At 45.0% G+C, this 13,748-nt stretch overlaps 1 protein-coding gene across 1 annotated transcript in view; it reads left to right on the top strand.

Annotated features, from left to right (window-relative positions):
• RNF212 (ring finger protein 212) overlaps positions 1-13,748 on the top strand; it is a 53,483-nt gene that overhangs the window by 1,760 nt on the left and 37,975 nt on the right. Inside the window, exons 2-3 of the mRNA XM_063108491.1 lie at positions 1,521-1,582; positions 11,039-11,113. Of these exons, the coding sequence (XP_062964561.1) occupies positions 1,521-1,582; positions 11,039-11,113 (137 nt within the window). The remainder of the gene's footprint in view (positions 1-1,520; positions 1,583-11,038; positions 11,114-13,748) is intronic.

Genomic DNA, 13,748 nt, shown 5'->3' with positions numbered 1-13,748 from the left:
TTTTCTTGCCCCAGAATCTGCAGTTGAAGAGAGAGAGGGGGCCGGAACATACTGTTGAGGGTGGATGTTTTTAGGATGAGCATGACTTGAATGTGCTTGTACGAAGAGAGGAAAGGACATCATTCTGGAGGCTTTTAGAAGGGGACCACTCATTCCACACCAGGACACCATTCCATGTGCCAAGTGCTGTGGATACTGAGATGAGTGTGAACACAGAGATGAATGAAGGGTTGGGCTTGGGCTGGAGGAGACTCCTCCCAGGGCAGAAAGGAGGCAGAGTGAATTGGTTTGTTCTGTGGTATGTAAGTCTAGAGAAGAGAGCAGGGAAATTGAGGTAGGTCATGACCAGGGGCTTCTTTTTTCCTCAGTATATGATATGAGGGGGCTTGTTGGAACATCCCCCATAGGGAATGGGGGGATATACCCAAGAAAAGCAGAAGGATTGCCCAGCATGTTGCAGACTCAGCAATGTTGGAATCCACAAATCTATGGATCCACCTCAGTTAAGTGGTTTTTCCCCCCTGTTCTTAGCTGCATTGGACCAGAAGAGGGGAAGGAAGACAGCAGTTGGACTCGTACAGGTTTGGTCTGGGCGTGCTCGCTGGAAGAAAAAGGATTGTGGAGACTACGACAGTGACAGGTTGGGCCTGGGCTCCAAGCTGGCTAGTGAAGAAGTAAAACTCAACGGTGTGAGGAGGTGGCAGGGCCCCAGATGAGAAGGAGCTGGAAGTGTAGGGAGTAATTCTGGGTTTTCACAGTGATGCCCTGGATGTGTGGGGGTCCAGTGTGTGGTCGTGGCAGAGGTGCTGACTTGGGCTCATGGACATCACTGTGGAGGGCAAAGTGGGAACTGCAAGGCTGATGTTAATTGCTGGCCACTTGGAGGTCTAGGTTTTCCAGGGAGAGGAAGACAGTACAATAGGTGATAGAATCATTCTGGATCTGGGGCAGAGACCCTGGAGACAGCACAGGTGGATTAGATGCATGCTAGCAGGCAGGACATATTAACCTTTCATTCTTAGGCCCTAGCAGTGGCGTACCGGTAGTAGGAGCTCAATAAAACATGTATCTGGTGAGTGGAGGAGTGGTCTGTCCTGGGCGTTTGGACATCTTCTGTGGTGTTGTAGTGGTGAGATTGAGAGGGGCAGAACAAAATTCATTTTATCTTTTGAGTGCGGTTGGAGGAGTTATTTTCATTTTGAATAGTTAGAAATTTTAAATTTAGATAGCTCCATAAAACTGGATTGTAGTAAATATTTGGGATGCATTTAACCTTAAGTATTGATCTTTTTTGATCATTATTTTTGGGCAAAATTGCAAAGCAGGAAAAAAGGAATTAATTTCATAAATCGTTCCAACTGTATTCATAGCCCCAGTCTCATCCTGTTTGAACACGAAAACATTTAAGTGCTATTATCCTGTGTATTTCTTGAAGAAGCATTGTAATTTCAAGTCTGAATTTAAATATATTTAAAAGCACTAATCAGTGTAATATAATAATACTTGTTTTTATTTTATAGGTAAAAAGGATGAATGCTTGATTTGTAAAGTTCCTTGCCATACAGTTTTACTTTCAAAACATGTAAGTTGAAATCTGTAGTATCTGAATATTTATCACAGTAAACAAATTCTTTTAAATTTGAGATTTAATTTTTAGTCATGTGTAGTATCTAAAATTCTCATTCATTTTGCTAGGTTAACTAGATCTTATGAGATTTCTGAGTAATCAAAGTACAATTAGGATTTGGCTTTTAAAACCTAGATACAACTTTCTTTCTTAGCCATAGATTGGCTTCATTCATAGTTTGTTGGATTGGGGTATGTTCCTGGAAATGAAAATCAGCTAAATAGATTTCTTCAGTATAATGTGAGGGTACTTCAAAAAGTTCCTGAAAGATTTGTTATCTTTTTTTTTTCCAAGTTTTTTTAGTGTAGTAAAATGTATACAACATAAGGATTGCCATTTTAAGCCTTTTTAAATATACAGTTGCGTGGAATTATATTCACAATGCTGTGGAATTGGCACTTATATCTATTTCCAAAACTTTTTTGTCATCCTAAATATAAACTCTGTACCCTTTGAGGAATAACTTCTCATTATTCACCCCCTAATCTACCCCGCCCCCAATTCTGGTAACTTCTTATCTATTTCTGTCTCTGAAATATTTTTCTTTTTAATTTATTTTTTCTTAATTGACCCATGATAATTTTACATACTTATGGAGTATAATGTGATATATGGGTGTATTTATACAGTGCACAATGATAATATCAAGGTATTTAGCATTTTCATCACCTCAGACATTTGTCACCTCTTTCTGTTGGGAACATTCAACATTCTCTCAACCAGTTACTTGAAGTTATACGATAAATTGTTGTTGACTGTAGTCTCCCTTTATTCCTATAGAACACTTGATCTTATTCTTCTTGTCTCTACAAGTTTGTATTCATTGATCACCCTCTCCCCATCTCCCCTTCCCTCTCCTTACCAGCCTTCAGTACCCACATTCTACTCTCTACTTCTATGAGATCAACTTTTTTAGCTTCCACATAAGAGTGAGAACATGTGGTATTTCTGTCTCTGTGCCTGGCTATTTCACTTACCATAATTTTCTCCAAGCTCATCTGTGTTGCTGCAAATGGCAGAATTTCATTCTTTTTTATGGCTGAGTAGTATTCCATTGTGTAGATATACCACAGTTTCTTTATCCAGTCATCCACTGAAGGACATTCAGGTTGGCTATACTAATTTACATTCCACCAACAGTATATAAGAGCTCCCCTTTCTCTGCATCCTCGTCAGCATTTGTTATTTTCTGTCTTTTTGATAATAGCCATTCTAATTAGGGTGAGGTATGATACTCATTGTGGTTCTGACTTGCATTTCTCTGATGGTTAGTGATATTGAGCATTTTTCTTATACCTGTTGATCATTTCTATGTCTTCTTTTCAGAAATGTCTATTCCATTCATTTGCCCATTTTTAAATCAGCTTATTTGTTTTTTTTTACTATTGAGTTGTTTGAATTCCTAGTATATTCTGGATATTAATTCCTTTTCAGATGTATAGTTTGCAAATATTTTCTCCCATTCTGCAGGTTGTCTCTTTGCTCTGTTGATTGCTTCCTTTGCTGTGCAGAAGCTTTTTAGTTTGATATAATCCCATTTGTCCATTTTTGCTTTTGTTGTCCATGCTGCAGAAGTCTTATTCATAAAATCTTTGCCCAGTCCTATGTCCTTAAGTATTTTACCTATGTTGTCTTCTAGAAGTTTTGTGGTTTCTGTTCTTACATTTGTCTTTAATCCATTTTGAGTTAATTTTAGTATATATTATATCTTTTAATTCTATTTTTCCATGAACATTTTACCCTTCTACAAGCTCCTTAAGAGAGTGACACAGTTTGGTTTTTCATAGGGGTCGTATATACTCAAGAGGGCTGTTCATGAAGCAAGTTTAAAGTAGATTACAGCTGCAGTAGAATTAATACAATGCCTTTTGTTCTAGCTGTAAAGTGCATCAGTTTAACTTGATATTGATAAAAACTTAGTTACAAATGATTGTTTTCTTCTACGCCTGCTCTCCAAAATGTGCATTTGGTGTGATGTTTTAAAATATCATAATTGGATTTTTTGTGATTACAGATATACAAAGTTACACAAAATGTATATAATACAGAAAATCAAAATGGCAAATGTGAAAGTTCTCTCAGTCTTGTTTCCCAAAGATGACGGTGGCCACGAGATTGGCCTCGAGATTGGAACCTGCTCTCTGTGTGTTACTGTGACTTATCTATTTACCAAAATAATGTTTTCTTAGTTGACATTCTGGTTTGGGCACACCCATTCTCTTTTTAAATGACTGCATAATATTTCAATATTTTCCTATTGACAAGCATTTGGGTTTTTTTAGTTTTTCATTGTTTCAAACTACCTTATAGTGAAAATTTTTTACCAATCTCTCACCACACTTGGAAGAATGTTTCTGCTGCATAAATGTCTAGAAATTGGAAAGCAAAGGCAAAAGATTAAATGTTTGCATTTTTAATAGAAAGCGCCTTATTGTTCTCCAAATATATGGCAGTTTAAACTCTCAATGGCAGTGCCTGTTTCTGCTGCTTGCACAGTTGCATAGCACCATGCACTGTCACGTGCTGAGGCTTGAGCCTGGCAAGAGGAGACCTTGGGCCTTTCTCTAGCTTCTGGGGTTGAATGTTTAACTCGTTTATTTTCTTTCTTGATTCCTAATAAATATGTTTAAGACCATCCACTTCCTGATGTGTACTGCCATTCTGTATTACTTTGAGTACTGCTTTTTAATATCATTTTAAAATCTCTAATCTTTTTATTTCTTTTTCAACTTATGAATTTTTGAAAGAATATTCTTTAATTTCTAAGTGGTTACATTTTAGCTCCACTATCATTTTTAGAGTTAATTTTTAGTTTTATGGCATTATGACCAGAGATTATAGCTATATGGTTTCATTTTTTAATTATCAAGGTTTTCATTGTGTTTTAGTACATGGTAATTGTTAATATTGTATGGGTGTTTGGAAAAAATACGTTCTTTTGTTCTTTGTGACTGAGCGAAGCTGTTCAAAATGTGGATGTGGCTCCTGCTTCTCGTCCTCTCACACCCGTGTTCTATACCTTCGGCAAACTATGTGGCTCTTCCTCTAGCAGTCTCTGCAGAATCCACGGCCTCCTCCCTGTTGCTCCATCCCCCACAGGAGCTGTTGGTCATCCCTGCAGCCAGAGGGATCTGCTTAGACCTAGGACAGATCTGTGCCTTCATGTGTCCCAACTTTCCAGGAATAAAACCCAAGTCCCCTCATGCCCCTGGGCTCTGTGGCCTGGCCCGGCTGCAACCCTGCTGCTCCTGGAGCAAGGTGCTTCCCTAGTGCTTGGCTTTTCCCTGGCCACTCTGCTTGAAATGTTCTCTCAGGTGGCCACAAGCTCCATCCCCCACAGCTATCAAGTCTTTGGGGATGTCATCTCATCAGGAGACTGTCCCCGGCTGCTCTGTGTAATGGTGGCTTCTTTGTGACCTGCAGCAGGGAGGACGCTTTATATCGTAGCCCAGTGTGCACATCCGTGTGTGTGCACATCCGTGAAATAAGTTTCACAAAACAATGTTTATCCTAAATGCAGGGCCCTCTGTTGGCTTCTGTTCTGATCTTTTCTCTTTCTGTAGAACAAAACATGTTGTAAGCTGATTTCCCTGACTTGCGGGTGATAGGCATTGCTGTATAAGAGGTCCCCTCTGGCTCTCTGTCCTTCACCCTGCTTTATTCTGCTTCACGGCGTGTGTCACCAACCAGCATACGTTTATGTGTCAATTTGTTTGTCATCAAAATAGGCCACTAATGTCACACACAAAATAGGGCACTGCCGTAGCAATCAGTAGTAGGTGGCAGGAGGGTAGGGCAGACTAAAGCCAGTGCCTGCTGGATGCGGGAGGCAGCCAGATGCCCAGGAGGGAAGCCTCTGGAGAGCACAGAGCAGAGCGGGAGGGATGTGCCAGCCTCTAAATGTGCCTCCCTGAGGAACTACAAGAAAGGATGAGCTGAGGCCATCATGGGCCTTCCATCAAAGAGAGAAAGGAAAGGCTGCAGTGAGGAGATGAAGGGCCCAAGTGGGAAGGGATGAATCTCAAGTGACAAAGCCTAAAAGCCTGAGCAGGGCAGGCTGCCTCCCTTCACTTAGCAGGACCCCCAGCAGGCAGAACCAGGGGCTGGAGGTTGGCAGACCAGAGAACCTTCCCAGGATGCAGGGAGAGTCACAGTTTAACCAGCATCCCCCAGGGAGGAGCCCCATGGCACCTGCCCGTAGTCTCCTCCTTATGTGGATTGGAGACTGCCATGTTCTCCTAACCATAGCTCTCTTCCCCGTTTCACTGGGAGTGTTTCCTAGTCTTGCGTCTGTGCCCCATTAGACGTCAGGTCATGGCGAGGTCATGGAAGTGGTCCTTGACTTTGTAGTTCATAGGTTGCAGACCAAATTGGGACCTGAGGAAGAGGACCACATGTCGCCCAAGAACCTGGACTGTGCTGTGGACGCAATGGCAGTGGTGTTTGGGGGTGTCCCATGGAGGGAGCAACTTTCTATATAGAGGAGGAGTGAAGTCGATACCACCGATCAGAATGACAGACCACAGCCAGCCTGGGTGCATGTCCCCCAGACCTCCCTTCCTGAACACCTAGCTAGCCTCGGTCTCCCTGCCTGCCCTCCTGTGATGGAATGTGGGTGGGAGCAGTGAAGGCCACTTCCAGGTCTGACCCGTGAAAATAGCCTCTTGTGCAGCCCTCCACCCTCCTGCCCCTTTGCAGGCTGATGCTACATGGAAGGCCCTGAGGGCAGAGCTGCCAGCCACCTACTGAGCAGGCCGAGAAACGAACATCCCCCACAAGAGCCCCCGAGACATAGAAGTTGTCAGATACACCAGTTGGCCTGCATTGGTCTTTGCATGCCCATGTAAATTTTGGAATCAATTTGTTAATTTCCAGTGACACAAAATCCTATTGGGATTTTTATTTTGCACTTGATTGATAAAACAATTTAGGGAAAATTGACATCTGTATGATATTGACTCTTCTGTGAACATGGCACATACCTCCATTCATTTAGATATTCTCTAATTTCTCTCGGTAACACTTTATAGTTTTCTTTTGAGAGGCCTTATACATCACTGTTAACATTATTCTTAGGAATTTGATGATTTGGGGTGCTACAATAGTAGTTTTTTAAAATATCGTCTCAAGTGTTTATTTCTAGTATATTAAAGTGCAGTTAGTTTTCCTTACACTAGCAACCTTGCTAAATGTACTTGATAATTTTATTGGTTTATGTGTAGAGTCTTCTAGAATATTACTTACACAATCATGTCATTTTTGAATAAGACTGTTTTATGTCTCCCTTTCAAATCTGTATGCCATTTTCTGTCTTTACTGTGTTGGCCGGAATCTCCAGTACAGTGCAGGGTAGAAATGCTGGTGACAGCACGTGCCATGCCTGTTTCCTGGCATTAGCATCAAGCTTTCAGGAATTCACCACCAACTGTGTGTGTGCACTAATTATATTTGCTAAGGGTTTTCTAAAATCATGAATGGTGTTGAATTTTATTAATGCTTTTTTCTATAGATATTGAGATTATCATCTAACTTTTCTACCTTATTTTGTTAATGTGGTGAGTTGCTTTTATTTTTAAAACTCTAAACCCACCTTAGGTTCCAGGAATAAACACAACTTCACGGCAGTGCAGCACAGCTCGCCTATATCCATGTATTCAGCTCTTGTTTTGCATCTGTGATCACGTGAGAGCTGGACCTGTAGTTTTCCTTTTTTATAACAAAGTTTTGGTAAATCGGGGTTATTCTGGCCTCATAAAAGGAGTTGGAAATTATTTTCTTCCTCTTTTCTGGAAAAATTTTTGTAAGATTGGAGTTATTTCTTCAAACGTTCAGTAGAATTGAGGAGTGACAATTTGGACCTTGAAGGTTTTTTCAAGGCAAGTTTTTTTTTTTTTTTTTTTTTTAAAGATGACCGGTAAGGGGATCTTAACCCTTGACTTGGTGTTGTCAGCACCACGCTCACTCAGTGAGCAAACCGGCCATCCCTATATGGGATCCGAACCCGCGGCCTCGGCGCTCCCAGCGCCACACTCTCCCGATCTCCCGAGTGAGCCACGGGCTCAGCCCTTCAAGGCAAGTTTTTTAACTAGGGATTTAATTTCTTTATTTGGTATATACTTTTTAGTGTTTCTAATTCTTCTCAGATCAATTTAAGTAAGTTGTCTTTTTCTAGGAACTTCATCTAAATTTTTAGATTTTTGTCATCAACTTGCCTGTAATCGCCTTGTATTTTTAATGTCTGTAAGTTCTGTAATGATGCCCCTTTTTTATTTTAATAGTGGTTGTTGTTCAGGTTCTCTTTTTTTCTTGACCAGTCTTGCTGTGTTTATTGATTTTTATTAGTATTTTCAAAATACAAATTTTTGGCTCTGTTATCTTCTCCATTTTTTATTTGTTTTCTATTTTATTAATTCTTTTTATCATTTCCTTTTTTCTTTGTATTTAATTTGTTGTCTAAGATGGGTGCTTAGCATCAATTTTCAACCTTTCCTTTCTAATGTTTACATTATAGGATTATAACTTTCCCTCTGTTCATCTTTGCCTGCATTATATATATTTGGCAGTGTTATATTTTCATTATCTCTCAGTTTTGAAATTTCTCCTCAGTTTATCCTATGACCCAAGTGTTATCTAGAAGTATATTGATTAATTTCTAAATACTTGGGAATTTTTAGTTATCATTTCTATTAATTTTTATTGGAATATAATTCATAGTCCTGTGAATTGAATGTCTCCTCAGAACTGATCAAAGTTTGATACCCATTGTAGCAGGGAAATGAGACTATGGTATCTGAAAGGCAGGGCCTTAAAGAGGTGATTGGATCCTGAGAACCATACTCTTATGAGTAAGTGAATTGACTCATGCTGTAGTGAATGGTTGAGTGGGTTGTCACAGGAGGGACACTTGGGGCTTCGTAAGGAGAGCAGGTGAGCACGTGGGAGAGCTCTTGCCATTTTCTTGCCACGTGACACCCTATGTCACCATGGGAGTCTGCACAAAGTCCCCACCAAGAAGGCGGCCCTCACCAGATGTGCCCCCTGGACTATGGACTTCCTGGCCCCCAAAAATGTAAGAAATAAATTTTGTTTCTTTTGAATTACCCAGTATCAGGTCTTCTGTTACAAGCAACAGAAAATGGACTAATACACATTGGCAAGTACACAAATTATAAGTATATAGTTCAGTAAATTTATCATGATCATAACTAGCTCCCAGATCAAGAAAACATTAGTTTATGGTTATCCTAGAGATTACAGCAGGCAATCTTGACTTTTTAAAGTCTGGTGTGATTAGAGTTTCCTGACAATGCAGACCTCGGAATGCTTTCACGTCATCTCCCTTCCTCCCGCCCTCTCCCAGGTACTCCTCTGAGTGTTGACTCTTGCTGCACGCTGACCCTGCAGCCCGGTCCTGTGGCAGCAGCTCATGTTCAGTGAGGTCCCCATAGGTCCCCCGTCTCTTGCTCTCGTTTCTTCCTGAGTCCCTGTGCTCCCGCCAGGGATCCCTTTTCCTACCTTCAAGGAATTCCTTTTATTATTTCTTCAAGTTTGCATCTGTTGCTGACAAGTTCTCTTAGTTTTCATTTGTTCGAAAATCATCCCCCCCCTTTTTTGTCTTTATTTTTGAAGTATATTTTCACTGGGTTTAGAATTCTTTGTTGAAAATTAATGCTTTTTAGCATTTTGAAAATATCACAGGCTGTCCAGTTGCTCAGTGGATTGGATCCCTATACTGGCCAGCTGCCAAAACAAAAAAAAGTCCCTCCCTTGTTTATCTATCTTTGCTTTTCTGCAGTCGGACAGTTGTGTGTATGACCGTAGTCATCTGTGTAGTTCTCCTGCTCGGGCTTCCCAGGGATTGTGAGTCTGTACCGTGATGGCATTTGTTGATTTTGGCAACTCTGTGGCTGTTCTATCTCCACGCTTACCTCCTGTTCCATTCTGGGGCCCCCTCACCTAGAAGGCTGAGGGGCCAGATAGAGCTGTAACAGCTTCTTGAGTGTTCCCGTTACTGATCCATGGAGCTGTGTGTCTTGTTCTGCATGCGTCTTTGTGTTTGTATCTTTAGATAACAGTGACCACGGCTGCTCACTGAGGCCTAGCACGGGTCGAGACTGTGTGGTGCACTGTTCCCACATGGTGTCTCCTGGTACTCAGCACGGCCTGGCTGGGGGGCAGGGTGTGCACTGTTTCTGCTCCTGTTTTACACATGGGGAGACTGAGGCACAGAGTGGTTAGGTGTCTTGCGACTGATAAGCCAGGGTCGCAGGCCGAGTGTCTGCAGAGTGGGACTCAGGCTGGACTCTGAGCTCCTGGCCTATCCTGTGGGGCATACTGCCTGTGCCTTTGCAGTTTGGTGTGTGTGGGGGGTGTGGTGCAGGAACTCCCCGCATCCTGGCCAGAGCATGGTCTCCCCTCTGCTGGGTCCAAGCCCCTCACTAGGAGGAGCTCACCTCTATGGTGCTGCCTGGCCTCTGCCCTCAGAGGCCTGAAGTGACTATGGAATGAGTTCAGAGCTGTCTCTTCTGTGCCCAGCCTGCTCGTTGTGGCTGGTGCGCTGACTGGAGCCTGTCTGTCCTCTGTCTTCTAGAATTCCTCAAAGGGTCTGGAGTACTCAAGGCACCATTTCCTATTTTCTGTGCTAATTCAGTATTTTCTCCTGACTAATTTCACTGTCATTTCAGTGGGATTTGGGGAGAGCAGGTAGGGAAGTGGTTGCCTCAGGTGACAATCTAGACTCTTGTAAACACTCCCTTCTGAGCCAGAGGATGGAGGAGGGAGGACCGAGGTTCTTGCCATGTTTTTTGGTCTGGTGTGTGCCCTCATCCGGCACATTGTGCATGCCATGTCGTTCTGTGTCTGGCAACAGCAACTCCTCCCAGGTTCATGCCCAGGACTGCTGTCACCCTGATACTTGGTCTAGCATGGTCCTGGGGTGGGGGGAGCAGGGCATGTTGCAGGCCTTCTGGAAGAAAGTCAGGAGTGTCTGCATTAGGGACTGACTCTAAGTAGGCAAATGCCATTCCTTAAACCCTTGTTCTTTCCTAAGTCCCTTATGCTTGCTTTTTAAATAACTCAGTAAGGGCCTGTGGCTGCACTCATGCTCACTGCTCTTTGTGCGTGGCCTGTGCCCGGGGACTTCCCTCGGGCACCCTTTAACCCCTGCCAAGAGCCCTTCTACATAGGGACCTGTCTTCTTGCCTTACAAATAAGGACATGCGGCCCTCTCCTGCCATGACTGCCCAGGCAGCCAGGATGTTTGGCCCCCTGCTGATGCCCCCCCACCCCTGCCCCATTGGCCGTTTCTTTCATCTGCGGTTCATCCTAGACCTTGAAGTACAATTTTCTACCTCGTAGCCAGCAGCGTTTCTTAGAAGCAATAAATGTAGAGTCATTTTCTTTCTCTTTCAGACAAGCTCAGAGATTCAGGCATTCTTTATGGGCATAGATGATCTGTGTAAGAAGTACTCCAGAGAAACCTCCCAGGTGAGTGTGGCTTGGCTCTGGGGAGACCTGGGGACACGATCTCATGTGTTATATTTTCTGGAGGCAAGTCCCTTCACGTGTGAGTGGCAAGTATTTTCTGCCTTCTGCGGGGTGTTCTTTTCATTTGTTTGTTTCTCGAAACATTTGCAGCACAAAAGCTTTTAATTTTGACAAAATTCATGTGATCTGTTTGGTTGCTGCTGGTGGTGCTTTTGGTGCCACGTTGAGACACAAGTGATCTCAGTTCAGCTCTGTGGTCCTTTGGGCAGGATGCCCCCAGTATTCACAGTGGACATACCCTAGAACCTCAGCTGGAAGCCCCCCTGCCCACCTGGATTCAGGGCGGCAGTTTTCTTCTTGGTGCCCTTCTGATGGTCACCTTCTGCCCACCAGGCTGCAAACTCCTGCTTAGTTCTTGTTGTGGTGTTTGCCACAGACAGCGTCTCAAGTCTCAGGGTCCCAACACCCCAGTGAGATCACAGGCCTGGAGCACAGACCACCTCCGGTGGAGTCTCGGAGGCTGGTCCCCCGACCCAGTGCAGACACAGCGACATGTGGACGAGTGGGTCTAGGCTACCCCCAGCTCACAAGAGTCTTCACTCTGGGGCTAGTCCCTTCTGCAGTTCAAATGCCCACCTGCAGGCTTCGCGGAATAGCCCATTTCCTCCTCTTGCTAAGCTTTTGCAGGGTCTAGGGATGCTTCCCTGTGGCCCAGTCCCTACCGCAGCCACACCTGCCTTGCCAAGTCAGTATCTGCCTGGGGTGGGGCAGAGTGAGCCACAGAGGCCTGTATGCTGCCTCTCACCGTGGTCTTTATCTGAAAGTAGCCCACAAAGGAAGAGCCACCTCCCTCTCGACAGGCCTCTGCGGGCCCAGCGCCCACACAGTCGGGAGTCCACATGCTGACGCTGGCGTGGACATGTGCTCCCCACATGCTAGTACTTTCTGTTCCTTGGAATTCCAGCCCACACGAAGATAGTATGGTTTAGGGGTTTGTGCATAACATTCCTCTCTTCCTGCCTCAGATGTGGAACCTGTTGAGCAGTAGGACAGTGGAGAAAGGCCGGCTGTGAGGCCACTCCTTGCTAAGGGCAGCTGGAGAACGTGGCTATCAATCTGCTGCCCATCTCCACCAGCCTGTCTGAGCTCTAGAGCTCGGATGGCCCTGCCTAGCCTGCCCTGCATGGGTCTGAGGTGGAAAGGGAAGAAAAGGCACATCCCCCATATCACAGATCACACAGGTGAGCTTACCAAGTCCTCACAGGAGTGCGTGGAGCCAGAGGAGCAGAGGCTCCCTGCCCTGCAGGAGTGTGGTGATTCCCACAGACTGTGCCTCAGAGAAGCACCATGACACAGGTGCCCTTGCGCTGGCCATGGAGGGAGTGTGAGCATTCACCTGAGCAGGCAGCAGCACCTGAGGACTCCGGACTCAGTCAGGGAAGGTGCTCTGGGACGTGGCCTGCAAAGTGCTCAGGGATGCTTGTGAGCCTCAGGAGCCCCTCTTCATAGTCTATGTGGGCAACACCTGGGGTTGTTGTCATCCCCCCTTAGCTGAGACATGAGTCTCTTGTCTCGTGAAACAGAGTTCTCCTCAGGAGACTCTGAGAGCTCTGAATCTCTCCAAAAATGCAGCATCCGGGAGCTCAGGAGACTGAAGAGGATGCTGTCCCTCCTGACCTGGAGTAGGGGTCCTAGCGTGGCCATCGACTGTAGACGGCTTACGTCATGGAGGAGGGGCCTGAAGGGCTGTCGCTGGGCAAGTTTCCTTTCCACAGTGGAATTTTCTCCCTGTTTGCACTGGACTAGGGAGCCATGCAGAAGGTGCAGGCTGTTCTCTCATGTTTGTGTTATGACAGGAGATTGGGAGGATGGGGTGAAGTGAGTGATGGCTTTATGGGGTGCTGACTCTAAATGCCAGTTTAACCCACATCAGCCCTGTTGTCTCAGCCATGCAGTAAGTAGAAGAAAGTGTTGGCCGCAGCAACAAAAGTGCAGCACTCCAGAGGGCAGGCACCATTGTCTGGAAACTGCTTGTGGGAAGTGGCTCTTCCCCTGAGTAAACCACAGACAACTGTTTCTTGCTTATGTTGACACTCTCAGAAACTTAGTTCAGGCTGTGTAGGCAGCAAACATGGACTTTGGGGCTCGTGTAAATGGAAAGACCAGGGGGCTGCTGGCTTCAGATGTAGCTGGTTTTGGCAATTCTGACAGGTCACCAGGCCCTCCTTGTTGCTAGCTCCGCTGGTCTCTTTCCACCCACCCACCCACCCCATCCACATGTCAGTTTCAGGATGTTCTCTCATAGGCACTGTTTGGTCAGGAGGCCATTCCTGGAACCAGTCCCCGTTGTCAAAGGGTCAGCACGCTGTGGTTGGCCCAGCGTGGGCCAGCGTCCCACCCCATCACCAGGAGGAGAGTGCCACCAAAATAGCTCAGACAGGAGAGGTCACCCGGGACCTTCCTGTGGAGCAAGCTGAGCTGCGCCTGTGCTGGTGTGTGGCTGTTTGTTGCTGGCATTTGTTCACTCCTCCACATCTGTACTCTGGGCAGTGCTGGCTGTAGGTGGCAGCCAGCAGCCCCTGGCCTGGCAGAATCCACATCTAGGAGGAGGAGACAAGTGTCTGTTGGGGAAATA

This window comes from Cynocephalus volans, chromosome 9 (assembly GCF_027409185.1).
Source record: "Cynocephalus volans isolate mCynVol1 chromosome 9, mCynVol1.pri, whole genome shotgun sequence".
NCBI lineage: Eukaryota > Metazoa > Chordata > Mammalia > Dermoptera > Cynocephalidae > Cynocephalus > Cynocephalus volans.
This window is presented reverse-complemented; position numbering and strand designations above follow the sequence as displayed.